Consider the following 16322-nt stretch of genomic DNA (forward strand, 5'->3'; position numbering starts at 1 on the left):
TATGATATTGCTTTTGTTGCACGTAGCAAGTGTACTTAGTGTGGTTTTTTAATTAATTTAATTTATTAATGAATTTGATACTAAAATATTTTTTTTTTTTTTTGTTTTTTTTTCTTTGATAACTACATAATATAAAATCTCAGCTCTTGGTTTTTGTGTAAGGCAATTTATAATAATTTAATTTTTTTATTGCAAAGTCTTATATTTTTTGATCTAATTTAATTTTGTTCATATATATTTTTTTTTTTCGTAAATTTATCTGCATATAAAAATTTTAAGTTTTTTTTAATTATTTTATAAAAAATTTCGTTGTTTTTTTTTTTTTTGATTTTAATTTATTGTAAGAAAAAATAGCACTCAATTTTTTTTTTAGAAAAAATGAAAAGCTAATTTGTTTATGTTTTTTTTTTGTTATTGCATTGCATTGAGATTTGTTTGTTTTTAATTATTTTTTTTGTGAACATGTGCTGGTTAAGGTGAATATTATTTTTTGGTGTTTGATTTGTTCTGTTTGGTGTAAAATATTTAATTTTATTTAATAATTAATTGCTTATAAAAATCGCATCATTCGGCAAATAAATTGTAGTTGCTGCTACAAACTTTTCTTTGCCCATTTCAAATCGTCATCACGAGGCTTGCATCCAGTTAAACATTCTATCAGACCCTCCATTGCTGGCCAAAACCTTCAAAATTTAAAAAAAATTAATAATTAAACTTAAAAACAACATTTTTTTTCAAAAAAACTCACTTCAACTTCTCTAAGGGCCAGTTTAGCCAACCAGTTGTTATACAAAAATATGTTTCATGTGGAGCAACATGATGAATACGATGATGTTTTCTTGGTAGAACAATATGGTGGTTCTGAAGGAACTGAACCCATTTAGGCAGACCCCAATACGTATGTGACCATTTGTGTATCTTAAATAATTCCAATTGTAAAATTGTAAAATTAACTATTTTGCATAGTTAAATTTACCTGATTTGTTAGGGCGACAAATATCGAACACAAAAATAGATAGGAACTCCATCCAAAGTCCATTTGAATGTCCTGAGGTGACTTTGTCATAAAGTTATATGCCAAGGTAGCTAGTATTGGAATGCTAAGCATGAAATTATCACCATTTGTTTCAATGAAATCATGTCTGGTAATTGATGTTGGATCAATATGATGTTCACGAAATGGTCGAAGAAAATTCTAGAAAGAATTTAAATATTATTATTTATATTATAGAATTAAAAAAAAATAAGTATTTTTACCCTTCCAATAATTGGAAGTTCAACACTGCCCCATGTATCAGCAGCCCAATGAACTAAACCGGAACCAAAATCCGCCGTCAATATGCCAAAGAATGCTGAAACACATGCTACACTGATACGATCAATACGAAAATGTTTGATTATCAAAATTAAATTGATAAACATTAATGTGATGCAGGTGTAGACGCAGATTATTTCTTGGGCACGTTTTCCTGGTAAAAGAAAAAAGATTATTATTTTAGATATGAAAATTATCAAAATACATATCTTGTTTAATATAGTGATTAATTTGGTTGGGACTTGTGTTGTGACTTATTTTATTATAAACTAGTGACTAAAAAAGATTGATCAATAAGTTAGAATTCCAATCTAATTTTGAAAAGTGCAAAATCATTTGTTTTCAATTGAGTGATTAAAGTAAGGGAATCGGCGTTAGATAAACTATCTTGTTATTATCAATCTCATAAAGTATGTATTTATGTTACTATGGTAGTTTAATAAATGTTTTTTTTTTCCACCAGAAAATTGCCATTATGCGCATTTATTTTTGTTTTTGTATTTATTTCAGCTAAAAATAGATATTTTTAAGTTTTGTTCCCTAAAATTACTTTTTTTCTTTACAGATTTAATTTTAAAATTGAAAAAAAAAAAACAAATTAACTAAGTATACAAAAATTGGTCTATTAAATTTATGGAATTCAAAATGACCGAAAATTTACTAAAAACTATTATTGACATCTTATAAAGAAGATTATAAGAGTCGATGTTACCACTAAGTCGTTCTGTAATTCGAATACTCGCTAAATTATTTTTTTACAGAAAAATGTCTTACTCAATTATGGATGAACTTACCTGGGCTATAAAGATTAGCCAATTCTTGTGCTCCTTTGTGCTGGGGACCCCATCTTGGGGATTTCTTTTCATTGAACGTTTGTTCCAGCGTTGAATTACCATTTGGATCATCTTCAAGCATAGAATTTTCTAATATTTCTTGATCCGATTTTATGGGATTCTAGAAAAAAAGAGAAATTGATTGATTTATACTTTGTTTTATATATTTAGATAAAGTTCTTAAAAAAAATCCCATTTGGAACTAGATAAAATATTTATATTTATTTGTACAAGATCAATTACAATCTTCACTTTGCATAAGGTTTCTAGGCAGAAATATTTAGCTTAAGATTTTAAACATTTTTTGTCTTAAGTCTAGTTCCTCCATATGACTAATAACAAAAACAAAAAATTCGAAGCATGCAAGAATTCAATTCTGTATCTTTTGTGGCATCTCAGATCAAAGACATAAATGTCTAAGATTTTAAGCTTTAAATTTTCTTTCCAGAAGCCTTCACTCTCTAACCAACAGAATTGAAATCTTTTCAAAAAGGGTAAAATGGGTAGGTGCTTACTTACTTTGATTACATCTTTAATGTAAAAAGTAAAAAAAAAACCGAAATTACACTACAGATCGTCAAACCTTTGATAAAAATGTTCAAAATTTGAAGGTGAATATTTTTCCCCTCAATTAAAGGAAATATTATATTTAATAAAGTTTTTATGACCTGGAGTCCAAAATGCGTTTTGCCAGGTACAACAGTTGGGCTCATCAAGGTACACCAACTTATAGAAAGGGTACAACAGCATCTAACTGATGAGCCCAACTGCTGTACCTGGACGAAACGAATTTTGGACTACAGGTCATAGAAACTTTATTAAATTGAATATTATTCATAAAGTCCACAAAACATAATGTAAACAAAAATGATGAATTTATTTTCATTATTTTAGTTTTCTATTTTGTTTCTTCTTATGGAAATATTATATGTTTGTAAATTGCGCTACAAAGTTACGCGCGTCAAAGCTACGCAAAACCGAAGTCACGAAAAACCGAAGTTATGAAAGACCGGAGTTATGAAAGTTTTTCATAATTCATTTTTTTCGGTTTTTCGTAACTTCGGTCTTTCATAACTTCGGTCTTTCATAACATCACTTCTAATAACTTAATCCAGAAAAGAATGTTCAGTAAATTATATACGGTTTTTGACAGGTTTAATCTTCTGAAAGAATCTAATCGATGTGTGATGTGCTCAGACAGGGTTAACCTTCAAATTAAAAAGAATGAGCGATTGTGACGCAAACAAATTGGGGCAATGAAATCGTTTAGTCGCTATTCTCATACCGAATCGAAATACCTGCATATGAACCTACAAAAGAACTTGAAAAACAAAAAGGTTTTCTACCCTGAACTGCACACAAGAGCTAAAGAAGGAGCAGTTGCATAAAGAAACAAAACTAAATAAGATTCAAATCGATTTCTCCTCTAATTCCTGATATAAAAAATGAATGAAAATATCAAAATATGAATTTGTATCTTTCCTCAGCGAATGAATTCACTTCTTCAAATGTACCTGCAGTTTTAAACAAATATACAAATCGATAGATAGTTTTGTATATAACACAAATACAAAATAGAAATAAAAGGCAAAAGCAATGTGGTACTGAGTAGGTTTTCAGTGTGCACTCCATTTCCACTGCACGACGAACCTAACCTATCAATACCACGTAAACGTAATGTTTGTGATCAATCATTGAGATTCTATTTGAACAATAAAACACTGTCTGTATTTGTTCGCATTAGCATTCGCTCTCACAGACTTGCGAACAATCTAAATCCACTTAAAGAACCTAAAAGTCATTCGGTCTCGTTCTCTCAACGTTTTTCTGAGTCTATCAAGAATTGAACCCAATACCCATTTCACTCTTTCTGGATACATTTTCTATTGAATTGATGAAATGAGCGAACAATAATTCTTCATTCTCGTTCGTTGTTTTAGTATCAGTTCAGTTGTGTTCGACGAATAGTGGTTTGCCGCAGTGAATACCTACTCTTTTTTTTCGATTCAAAAATACATATACATTCAAAGTATTAAAATTGTTCCATTTTATTAAAAACAATGGCCGATTTAGATGCATTATCAAAAGCAACAAAACGAAAACGCTTCCACTATGCAAAATACGTAAATTACGACAAAGAACGTAACATCTCCGAATGTCTAGTTTGTCGCAAACAATTGAAATCTCTTTCCACTGGCAACATAAAACGTCACTACTTAAAGTTGCACGACCGAAATCTCGATTCCGATGCCGACAGTCGAATTCGGTCATTTCCACTTCGGAAATTTTGCAAATTCAAACCGAGCATGGGCATGAACAAGAGTGAATTCCTAACTTGTTGTGTTGGTTTGGTTGCCATCCGAAATATTCCAATTTCTCTATTCGATGATGAGGATTATTTTAAGAAGTTTTTGTCTCCATTCGAGGAGGAATTTAAGATGACTGTGAATTCGAAAAATATCAAAGTCTATCTAAATGGGGCTACGAGTGAATTGAGAGGTGTTATTTCGGATGAAATACGAGCAAAGTTGGTTTGTTTGAAATTCGAAATTGTTACGCGGGGGGAGAGGGGATTTGTCGTAATGAATATTCAGTATATTGAAGAGTTTAAAATGGTCGTTCAAACGATTGGTGTGGTAGAAATGGTGAAGAATCAAGAAATAGAAATGCAACAGATTTTGAGGAATTTGAATGAATGCGGATTGGATGATTCGATTTTGTATGTGAGCTTTTCGAATATATGTTCGAATGTTTATATTCCAGAGTTACATGGCGAAGATAATGCCAGTAATGACTTGGAATGGAATGGAGAGTATGAAAAGGTTCATTCGACCATTACGGATTGTATTAAGTGTCCATCGCAGACACTTCATTTTGTAGCCAAATCAGTTCTAGGCGATTTGGGAGATAAAATTGAAAAATGTCGAAAAAACGTCATAAGTTTATTGTCGATGAATAAAAGTGATGCCAAAGTTCAGATTCCATCGTTGGATATATCCACTCGATGGTTATCCACGTTTTATATGATTGATGGGCTTTCAAAACTGAGAACATTCATTGAAGGTCTTGAACAACCTTTAGACATGGATTGGTTGTTTATTAATCAATTTTCAGGAGCTTTTAAGCCTTTAGCTGAGTGTTTGGAGAAACTCCACGAAGTAAATTACATTATTGGAGACTTTTATCGGGATTGTCTTTGTTGTGAGATTGAATTGGAGGAATTAGTGGGGAATAATATCTATGCCGGGTTATTGCTCAAGGAACTCAAGACTGGCAAGGACAAACTTTTGGAGAATGGAGCATTTCTAGCGGCTTTGTATCTTGATCAAAGATTCAATTTTATAAAAACACCATTTCTCACCGAGGAACAACAACATTTTGCTTTGGTAAATTCGTTACTTCCTTCATTTATTTAAGAATCCATTTTGAATATCCTTTTTTTTTATATTTCCAGGACCATTTAATGACAACTGTGACAAATCTACGACGACCTGCAATCAAAGATGAATATTCAAGTGATGATGGTGAAGAACGTTCAATGGATGTCACAATTAACAATGATCCATTTGTTAAATTAGAAGAAAGAACAAAATCAATGATTGGCTCACAAACACCATCAAAAGAAGGAAAAACTATTAAAGAGAAATTAGATTGCCTTCGATTTGGTGAAAGACTATCATTTCATGTTGACATTTTGAATCATTGGAAATGTTTGACTTATGAAGACTTTGAAATGAAACAGCTTGTGGAAGCTGTGCTAGCATGTCCTTGTACTCAATCGTCGATGGAGATGACAATGAAAGAATTTGCAAATGTTTTAAAAAATACCGATTCGAATGTTCTGTCGAATAAGTCAATAGGGAATATTTTAATGACTAGATTAAATAGTAATATATTGAATTTTATTAATTTGGATGTGAAAAATGATGATATTGGTTTGGTGTAGTTTTTTTTTTTTTTTTTGTGGGCAGTTAATAGTTTGTAGTAAGTTAGTTTGTATAATGTTTTTCCCTAAGTATTATTTATAAATATATTTTTGACTAGATACTGTTGGTGGTTTTCTTTAAGTTTGCATTTTTTTCAGAAAGCCTTAAGACTTTTAAGAACAATATCAAGAAGAATTATAGGATTTTTAAGAAAAATCTTCGAAACTCTATTAAAGGGCATAGTTACGGTAGTGAACATGTCCAGAGAAGTTTTCTTGCAACTTCAGTATACATGGTTAAAAATTCTGTCTTAGTTTTTAAGATAACATTTAGAAAATTATAACTTTTCGAATAACTACAAAAAAATTAGTTTTTAATACTGCGATTCTATTACACAGTTGTTTTATAATTTTTTTTATTAATTTCAAATACAAAACATTAAAATTTAATCAAAGGAGTGTTAATATATAAGAAAATTTGAATTAAAAACTAATTCCCTTGCACCTAAGTTATAACTTTATCTGGGTGAGAATTCAAATTAAATACTCGTCTTCTTTTTTTTTATATAAGAAAATTAAATTTTATCAAAGTGTATTTAAAACGTAAACAAAAATGGGAGCCATTTTAAAAAAATAAATACATTTTTTTTTTTGTGTCTGGATTTAGGGTTATAGCCAGCCACATGTAAAAGTACCTATACAAAACTATTTTGGTTCATAAAAATGAGTTTGGTAACCTTTTTTTCTGATAAAAATTTTAAAAAAATCTAAATTCGCACTATTTTCAAGACACTTTGTGTTTTTGTTTTCGAAGTTAAATGTATTAATTACTGACAAATTGAATCGGCAATAAGATTCACTTCACATAGTTTGTGAAAAAAAATAAAAGAAATAATAATATCACCATTTTTATATTTATGATGAGTAATCACTTAAAGAAATGTTTTGTTTCATTTTAAAAAAGTAAGAAAAAAAACACTTAAGATAATAAAAAAGAAAGAAATATTATTTTACTCGTAATAAAATGAAACTTAAAATTTAGGAAAACGTCCTTGATTTTTAATACAAAAATAAATTAAATTTCAATAAATTAAATTTCAATTTTGAATTAGACTTAAAAATGTAATACAAAATACAGTCAAAGCATTAAATTTAACCCTTTATATTACCATGTGACATTCCTGTAACAAACTAAAAAAGATTCCACAAAAAAACCATACGAAATATGTGAATTAGTTTTGACTTCAATTACACCGGCACACAAAATAAAAACATTGTCATGTACCAGGAAGCAGACCTATCTTTCTTTTTCTTTTCTTTCTTTTTAGGCACGCTGAATCCGAATTTCAAGTCCGTTTGGCCCGGTCACCCTCCAGTTTTGTGCTTTGACTGCATTTTGTTTGGATTTTTATGACTTTTTTGGAGTTTTTTGCATTTTTCTCAAAACTGAAGGGTGTTCGGGTAAAACGGACTTGAAATTCGAATTTAGCGAGTCCAAAAACATATAGTAAGATAGGTTTGGTTCCTGGTACATGGAACTTTTTTTTTGTGTGTGCCGGGGATGAAAGCGAAATTTCGCGACAGTGCCAGCACACCAAAAAAAAAGTTATATGTACCAGGAACAAGACCTATCTTTCTATATGTTTTTGGACTCTTTGAATCCGAATTTCAAGTCCGTTTTGCCCGGTCACCCTCCAGTTTTGAGAAAAATGTAAAAAAGACCCCAAAAAAGGCAAAAAATTTCCTTTTTTTTAGTTTTTTGCATTTAACTCAAAACTGGAGGGTGACAGGGCCAAACGGACTTGAAATTCGAATTCAGCGTGCCCAAAAAGAAAGATAGGTCTGGTTCCTGGTATATGACACTTTTTTTATTTTGTGTGCCGGTGTTATTTAATTTTTAGATACTTCTTTATCGAAATAGTTCAACATGTTATTTGTTTGACTAGTAAAATCGAACAAGGCATTCGATTTTTTCTGCCCTGTTCGATTTCACTAGTCAAAAATTTTTTTTTTATAGAAATCAAAGTGTATTTTTCTAATCTGAAGTCAGAAAAATTCTATCACATCACGTTTTTGACATATTACCATGCCAAAAATCAGAAAAATAGTGTTTTGGACGTTCAAAATTCAATATCTCAAAAAATTTACCTGTAAGAGCTATTCTAGTGCTTGATTCAAATTCAAAAGGTCAATGACCATTAGAAAAGTATAATTTGGTTTCAATGGAAATTTATTTCTCGCCAATATTACTGTCATTTACGGAAAAATCAATCTTAAAAATCGATTTTTTGTCTTTTTCAATTTTTCTCAATATTTTCTAAAGCAAAAGTATAGTTTTTCCACACAATCTTTTAAAAACGGTTTTAAGCTAAATAATTACATTCCAACATTTTCAAAAATCAAAAAAATTTTCGGTAACTTTTTTGATTGAAAAATAGGCTGTTTTTTCAAATTAAATTCGTCAAAAATCCAAAAATTCACTTTTTGCTCAAAAACATTTTTTATAGATAGAAAATATAACAAAGTAATTTTTACTAAGTTTTGTTAAAATCCAGCTATTTTTGTAAAAGATAAAAATAAAAACTTAAAAAATCGTATTTTTGCATTTTTTTCAATATTTTTGATGTAATAGAAAAAATTGTTTGAGTAAAAGTTGTAGACATTTAAACTACCTACAACTTTTGCATTTGACTTTTTTCGATAGCACGTCTAATTTTGGCATAAATCGTAAAAAACCATGATTTTTTTTGTGGGCAATTAATTTTTCCCCTTTCATATACAATTTATCCTAAATTTTCCCACCACCCTTATGCTGCTAACAATTTGTTCAACTTTTGCCCTCTGAAAACCGGATTGGCACTGGTCTAATATGTAGGTATGACTAAATAATAAAAATATTAATTATTTTTAATACATACGTGTTTTAATTATTAAAGGCAAGTGCTTACTGCTTACAGGTGGGGTTGGTGGTGCCTCATATGTATAACCCAAGTTTTCGTAGAATCTACACCAAAATTTTTAACCGTGTACTTTAAATTTGGTAGGTACAGATATTTTTTTTTTTTTTGTAATTTTCAAGACTCGTTTTCATGGTTTTTAATATCTAATTAAAAATTCAATTTTAAGACCTTGTATTTTTCTCGAAAACGACTCAAACAATTTTTATTAAAATCGGTATTAATTCTAACAAAACTGCTTTTAAACTACTTATCAAAAATTCGGATACCGGAAAAATCATATTGTAGTTTTATGCGAAAATTTAAATATTTTAAAATTAATCGTTTCCGTATAGTCCGTTGAAATCTTAAATAATTGTGTTAAAAATAAACAGATGTTATTTTTCTTATATTTTTTAAGAATAAAATATATTTTAATTTTCAAAAGAAAATTCGGGGAAAATAAAATTGTTTTTTTTTTTTTGTATTCCCTGAATTTTAACTTCTATTTTTTTTTGCAGCGTATAGATTTTTTTAGATCAAAAATGTAGGCTGTAGGATAGGTAGGTAAGTTTGGTAATAACTTGTGTTTAATTGTTCTTCTAGCAAAAGAATCGTTATTAATTCGAATACAAATAATAACAATTTGATTGGCATACCTGAGAAAATAAACAAATGTTATACATATTTAATTATTACCTACTATTGATTTTAACTCTCCCATCACATTTGTATTTTTTCACATACCAGCTTTGTCTTAAATATGATGAATTTTAAAATTACTTTAATAGTTAATCATTATATTTTTTTTTTTCTAATCAGGTATTATTATTTTAATTCATTTTAATTTCTACAATGATTACAGCTTTTAAAGGGTTAATGGATTCACTGCAAAAGGCAAAATATGCACATTTTAAAGAAAAAAAAAATTAAATCAACAAAACCACTTTGATGTTGGTATTAAAGACAAGAATTTCAAAATCAAAGTAGAACCACGCATCGTAACGACGTTAATTTTTAGTTGATTTTTAAATAAAAAGCATCGCTACTCTGTTTGGTGTATGAGCTATTGTACTTATTTACGTTAATGTATCGTAAGCAAAAAATGGTACCATACTTTTCGTTAAGTTTTCTCTTACAAAATCAGAAAACTATGCCTTATTTCGTAAATTTATACAAAATATATTGCACGACTGGGGTCGCACGTACTTACTCTTATGCTTAAAGTAACTATAATGTTAAAGCTTTTTATTCAAGAAATTTAAAATTCGATATTTTGAAGAAATTTCATAAGTAGTATAAAAAAATTAAATCTGTTTTTATAATTAATAAAACTCAGTTTTAAAATATCTTAAAAAAAAAAACAAATATGCCATTTTATTTCTCGTATAAAAAGGTATTTTTAGAAAAAAAATTTTGAAAATTGTAGGAGCCGTTTTTTAAAAAAATAATTTTTTATATATAAATTTTTTTTTAACATTTTTCAAAAAAAAAGTTGGTATGCCATTTTGAAGAAATAATTAATTTACACATAAAAACTAAATTTCAAAATTTTTCATTGATCCGTTTTCAAAAAATTGATTTTTCAAAAAAAAATTTTGAAATATTTTTTAAAAAACCAAAAATGCGTTTTTTGAAAATTTTCTAAAATTTTAATATTATCTTTACTTACACACTTTTGTATAAAAATTTTCATTTAAATCGGGTTAATTTTGTACGAGATATTCAGAAACGAAAAAAAAACCGTTCTATGACAGGTACCGTTAATAACGGTACAAAAAATATTTTTTTTATTTAAAAAGTTGGCCCTTATGTGTAGTATTACACACAAAAATTTTAATCAAAATCGTTAGAGCCGTTTTTGAAAAAAAATTAACTTTTCTATTTCCGTTATATGGCAGGTACCGTTAGTTTTGGTCATAAAAAAAATTTCAATTTCCCCTCTAGGGAATCACCAAAAACTGCTAACTACCAAGTTTGAAGAAAATCACTTCACCCGTTTAGGCTGCAGCTCCAGATAGAGACAGACGGACAGACAGACAGACAGCATGCGCGTAGGAAGGGGGGGTCCTGGGTGGGCCAGGCCCACCCTAGAAAATCAATGGCCCACCCTAGAAAAACCGACAGTTCTACGGAACCTTTAGTCTGGTATTAGCTCACACTAACATTTTTTTTTAATATCACTTGCTGAGAATTATAGGGCTGTATGTATGTTTAATAATTTAATTACTTTTTAAATTAAAATTAATTTTTCAATTAAATTTAATTTTTTACAAAATTAAGATTTTTGAACGTCAAATATCTTTTAAACGGTTAGATAAACGAAAATGGTGTCCAGGGCCTTTTTTGAAGAGCGTTCAATTTCATACAAGAATATGTAAAGAAACCTGCTAAAAAGCCGATTTATAAAAACATGATTTTTTTAGTAGAAGGATAATATAAAAAATGGAAAATTGCAAAGCGAAGGACCTTTCCATTAATACAAAGATTTCATATTTGGTGAGTATATTCTAGAGATGTCTGGCAATCTATCGGAGTATAAAATCAAAAAAAATTCGATTTTTTTGAACCAGCCTTGTGTTTATGTATATTTTTCTTAGTCAGCGATATGCATAAATACCCCGTTTGTATGAGCAGTCTAAAAGGTCGGATTCAATAATTAGCTTTTTCAATTTAGGCCGTGTGTGAATTGCGTTAAATAGTAAACAGCATGTACAATTTTTGACACTATTGAGGTTAATAAAAAATTTTCAGCTGTTAAAAATTTATTGGGTTAAATTTGAGTTAAATTTTTTTTTGCTGATGCTTTTTTTTTTTATTTAAAAGGAGTATCATAACAGAAAAAAGGCAGACAAAATTCTAAACAATAATCCATACAGCTGAAATTTTTTTTTTATTAACCTCAATAGTGTCAAAAATTTTACACGGTGTTAACTATTTAACGCAATTTTTACACGGCCTTAGACCGTGTGTGAATCGGGTTAAATACTAAGCCGAGAATATATTTTTGATACTTTTGAGGTGAAAGGATAATTTCAGTTGTCAAAAATGTATCCTGCTCTAGGAGCCGGTTTAATTTTTATTTTCAGAGAATAAATTTTTTGCAGAATTTTTGGAGTTTTTTTTTCAATAACTAATCAAAAACTGAAAATAAAGAAAGAAAATTGAAAAATTAGTACAAAATTATGAGTGTATATTAGGAAAAATTTATATTTTTCAATATATTTCATTTTATTGATGATGAAAAAAAATTGTTAATTACCCATTAATGGCAACACAAAAATAAAATTCACGTGACAACGCTTGTTGGAAGTTTGTAAATTGTTAATATTTATACTTTTTTTTAAATCATTATTTCTTTCGATTTGCAGAAAAAAATATTTATCTACGTTAAAAATGTATCCAAATTCACACAGCTAAATTGAGCCAAAGATAATGTTTTATTCACCATACATTCAAATGTCAAAAATGTATCCTCTGCTAAATATTTAACATATGGCTTTAGAGTCACATAGTCACCCGCATACAACAACTTTTATTTACAAATTTTTATTTTTATATGTACATACACTTCTGGCTTAAGTTTCAAGAGCACCTTAAACAAAAAAATAAAACAAATAAAATTGAAAACTTGGTAAGGTCAGTTTTTAAAGCCAATCGCTGTCATAAATTGCGACTGAATTCAACTTTTGTGTAGCTCAAAATAAAAGTGATGTAACTCCATCCAATTGCATTTCGATATATCAAGTTTTTAAAAAACGGAATACCATATTACACTACACAATATAAAAAGAAAAAACAGTAACCTTTTATATTGAAAGATATTAACAAAATACGATACCATTGAGCAAAAAACACACATTTTTCAAAAAAAAAAAAAAAAAAAGTTACCCCACTATTATTTAAAAAAACGCATTTACCGATCGAATATATTATTAAAAATAAACTTTTGGCAAATTTTAAGTTATTAAAAACAACAGAGAGTGGCAAATTATTTGCCAATTAAAGGCGAAAATTTAATAAAATGCACGACTGTGTCACGTAGTTGCTGTAAACTAACACTTATGTTAGTTTACAGATTTAAATTTCAAAGAAATTTTGTTGATGTTGGGGAAGAGCCGAAATTCAGGGCAAAGTTTTGTTAAATAATTTTTTTTTTGTTATTAGACTTTTTTGAGAAAAACTAAAAATGCCTGCAAAGTTTAATCAAAATCGTTAGAGCCGTTTCAAGTTCAAGTTGTTTGGTATAACTTGAAGAATTTGTATGGGGGTTATTAAGGTAGAAAAAGAACAAAAAAAAACAACTTTCAGAATTCTATAAAAATCATCTGTACCAAATTTGAAGAAAATCAGTCCACTGGTTTATGGCTGTGGAAATGTGTACAGATGGACGTACAGACGCACGGACAGAATTCCTAGATCCACTTTTTCTTAATTCTCCACCATCGTAATGTTGGTTTTGATTAACACCTCGACACGAAACCAATACTTGCCTTATATAGACCTAGTAAAAAAAAATTGCACACTCATGGTTATGCTTCAGGATAACATCTGGCCCACCCTAGATGAAATCTCTAGCTACGCCCATGACAGACAGACAGACAGACAGACAGAATTGCCGGACCCACTTTTTTGGCATTCTCCATCATCGTAATGTCATGTAAAATTGTTATCTCGAGTTCGATTTTTTTTACGAATCCTAAACTTGCCCTATAGTACCTATATCGCACGTAAAAAAATAAAATTCCTTATCAAATACTTACTCTAAATTTTTAAGGATTAATTAAAATATTTAAATTTTAAACAACAAAATTATTATAAAATTATTAGATAAATGGACGGTTTTAACCTTATCTTTCCATCAAACCGCGTAATGAAACCATGGCCATGTCATCTGCAATTCTATCCAGTGCAATCAGTGTAAATCCACTGTTAACTGGCCATTTTATGGTTTAATTTTTTTTTTTTTACTCTTTTGCTGAGTAATTCATGTCGTGGGCAGAGAAAACGACTGACACGCAAATTCAATTATTGCAACGAATGATTGAAGAGCCGTGATAAACATTTCCTGTGCAAGTCTAATTGAAAGGGAAAATGAATTTTAATTTATATATGGTTTCACTTTTTGAACTCGTGACCCATAAGTGAATCTTGAAAGGGTACTGCTTACTTTATCAGAGCCATCAAAATTCATATCTCTCCAAACGCAGTAAAAGTAATTAGTTTTTTCGAGTAATTAGTAGTTATTTTGATATAAAATGTATTTTCGAAAAAAAGGGTACCAACTGCAATTAAATACAAAAAAATGAACAAATGTCATTGCTATTAAAAGAAAAATACACACATTTTCTTATTAATAAAACAAAACATTAGTTGACTTGAAACAAATGGTAATCATTAGCTTAGCCACTATTCACCTCATTTATCATTAAGCCAATTATACCCCAAACTACTCTCGTTTCTGTGTGTAAAATATAGCCATTAACATAATTAAGAAACATAACCGAAAAAAAGTAGTTTATTCATCGATTTTCTGAAATCATTCTTCATTTTTTTGATATACTTTTTCCACTAGAATCTATTGACACTTAATTTCGGGTAAAAGAAATTGATTGATTTTGAATGATATTTTAATTGAACTTGATATGAACTTGAACTAGAATACCTAAAGGCTATATACTACCTACATCTACATCAGAGAAATATTAAAATATGATTTGGGAAATTATTAACCTTGAAGTAAGAACGCGTGCGTGCTTTCTAGATGAGAAGTGCTATTTCCATCATTTCGCCAAAACTATTAACATTCCATATAAACAAAAAAGTTTTTTTTTTTTTTTTTTTTTGTGTCACAAAAGTATCTCATCATAAGACAAAAAATTATTATTATTTTTGATGTTTACAGTGAGATTGAGGGGGATGTCTTAATAAATTATTATTGTTTACATAATAATTTGTCTTCATCGTGCCGCGTCTTTTGTGTTCTGTTTAGAAGTTGAAAGAAAATTCAATTAATAAGACTCCTCGTTGAGTATATGAAAACAACTTTATTTATTTATTTTGTGACTTTTGATATTTATATGATGAGTGCATTATTTAACTAATTTTAAATTTGCATTGATGCAACTTGAAATTATTAAGTGCTTGTGCATGGTTCTGGAATATAATGTTAGTTATTCGAAACTCAATATTAGTTCATGTACCGATATGAAGTTTAAAACATTACTCATTTAAAGCACTTATATGTTAGTTAACTTTAATACAGTCAAATAAGGAGAAAAAAGGGGTAAATCTCGGAATGAATGTTAGTAGAAATTTTTTTTGCTCAATATCTTCCTTTTGCCATTCTATAACAGATCTCAAAAGTCTAGAAAAATCTCATGTCCGCTTGTCGCGATTTCAAGGTCAAATCGCGAAATGGAGATTTTCAAAATTAGCAAAAATAGGCTATGGTATTATATACATATATGATACATGATTTCAAGGTATTTTTTAATGCTGATTCCAAAAAATCTAAAATCAAGACAATCTGACGTCTCTGGAAAAAGTTATACCTATTTTTCATCTGTCAACTCATATTATTATAACAGTTGCAAACTTACTGCCGAAAAACCCTTAAAAGTTATGGTAGATGAACCAAATTTTGCATGAAGATTTTAGAATCCATCATTATTAAAAATCAAAACAATCCATTACAAAAAATATATGTACCTACGAAATAATGGTATTTTTGATGGAGGGGCAAATTTTAGGATATGCACTAAAGAAGATTCTTGTTCATCTTAGGAATAAGTGTTAATAGGCTAATTTTTTCATTTTAATCTTTTTTTGGATATTCTTTAACTACCCTCAAAAATCTAAAAAAATCTCATGTCCGCAAGTCCTAATTTTCTTGGTTTGAAGATAAGGTGCAGATTTTTAAAAATTAATAAGAAAAGTTTAAATTTTTATATGTATACCAACATAAGCGACATGATTTAAAGGTATTTTTAAACACTTATTCCAACAAAACTCACAAACAAGTCAACCTGACCATCCCTGAAAAGTAAAGCACCTTATTCATGTTGATCTGACACAAATATCTGAAGTGTAGTTTTTCAATTTTTTAAAATCTGCACCTTATCTTCAAACCAAGAAAATTAGGACTTGCGGACATGAGATTTTTTTAGATTTTTGAGGGTAGTTAAAGAATATCCAAACAAAGATTAAAATGAAAAAATTAGCCTATTAACACTTATTCCTAAGATGAACAAGAATCTTCTTTAGTGCATATCCTAAAATTTGCCCCTCCATCAAAAATACCATTATTTCGT

The 16322-nt window shown here is 28.9% G+C and overlaps 2 protein-coding genes across 6 annotated transcripts in view; one reads left to right on the forward strand and one right to left on the reverse strand.

The window, feature by feature from the left end:
- Positions 1 to 398: 398 nt before the first annotated feature.
- The window catches only part of LOC129920970 (plasmanylethanolamine desaturase), a 37782-nt gene continuing 21858 nt past the window's right edge, over positions 399 to 16322 (reverse strand). For all 5 annotated transcript variants that reach the window (XM_056002559.1, XM_056002560.1, XM_056002561.1 and 2 more), the window contains exons 3-7: positions 2110 to 2269; positions 1258 to 1469; positions 977 to 1195; positions 749 to 918; positions 399 to 683 (exon numbers count right to left, since the gene is read on the reverse strand). In XM_056002559.1, the coding sequence (XP_055858534.1) occupies positions 593 to 683; positions 749 to 918; positions 977 to 1195; positions 1258 to 1469; positions 2110 to 2269 (852 nt within the window). In that variant the 3' untranslated portion in view covers positions 399 to 592. The remainder of the gene's footprint in view (positions 684 to 748; positions 919 to 976; positions 1196 to 1257; positions 1470 to 2109; positions 2270 to 16322) is intronic.
- LOC129920969 (uncharacterized) lies at positions 4105 to 6102 on the forward strand. Its single transcript, XM_056002556.1, has 2 exons — positions 4105 to 5534; positions 5603 to 6102. Exons 1-2 carry the CDS (start codon positions 4209 to 4211, stop codon positions 6092 to 6094), a joined length of 1818 nt encoding a protein of 605 aa, XP_055858531.1. The 5' UTR covers positions 4105 to 4208; the 3' UTR covers positions 6095 to 6102.

The sequence above is a fragment of the Episyrphus balteatus genome, chromosome 1 (assembly GCF_945859705.1).
Source record: "Episyrphus balteatus chromosome 1, idEpiBalt1.1, whole genome shotgun sequence".
NCBI lineage: Eukaryota > Metazoa > Arthropoda > Insecta > Diptera > Syrphidae > Episyrphus > Episyrphus balteatus.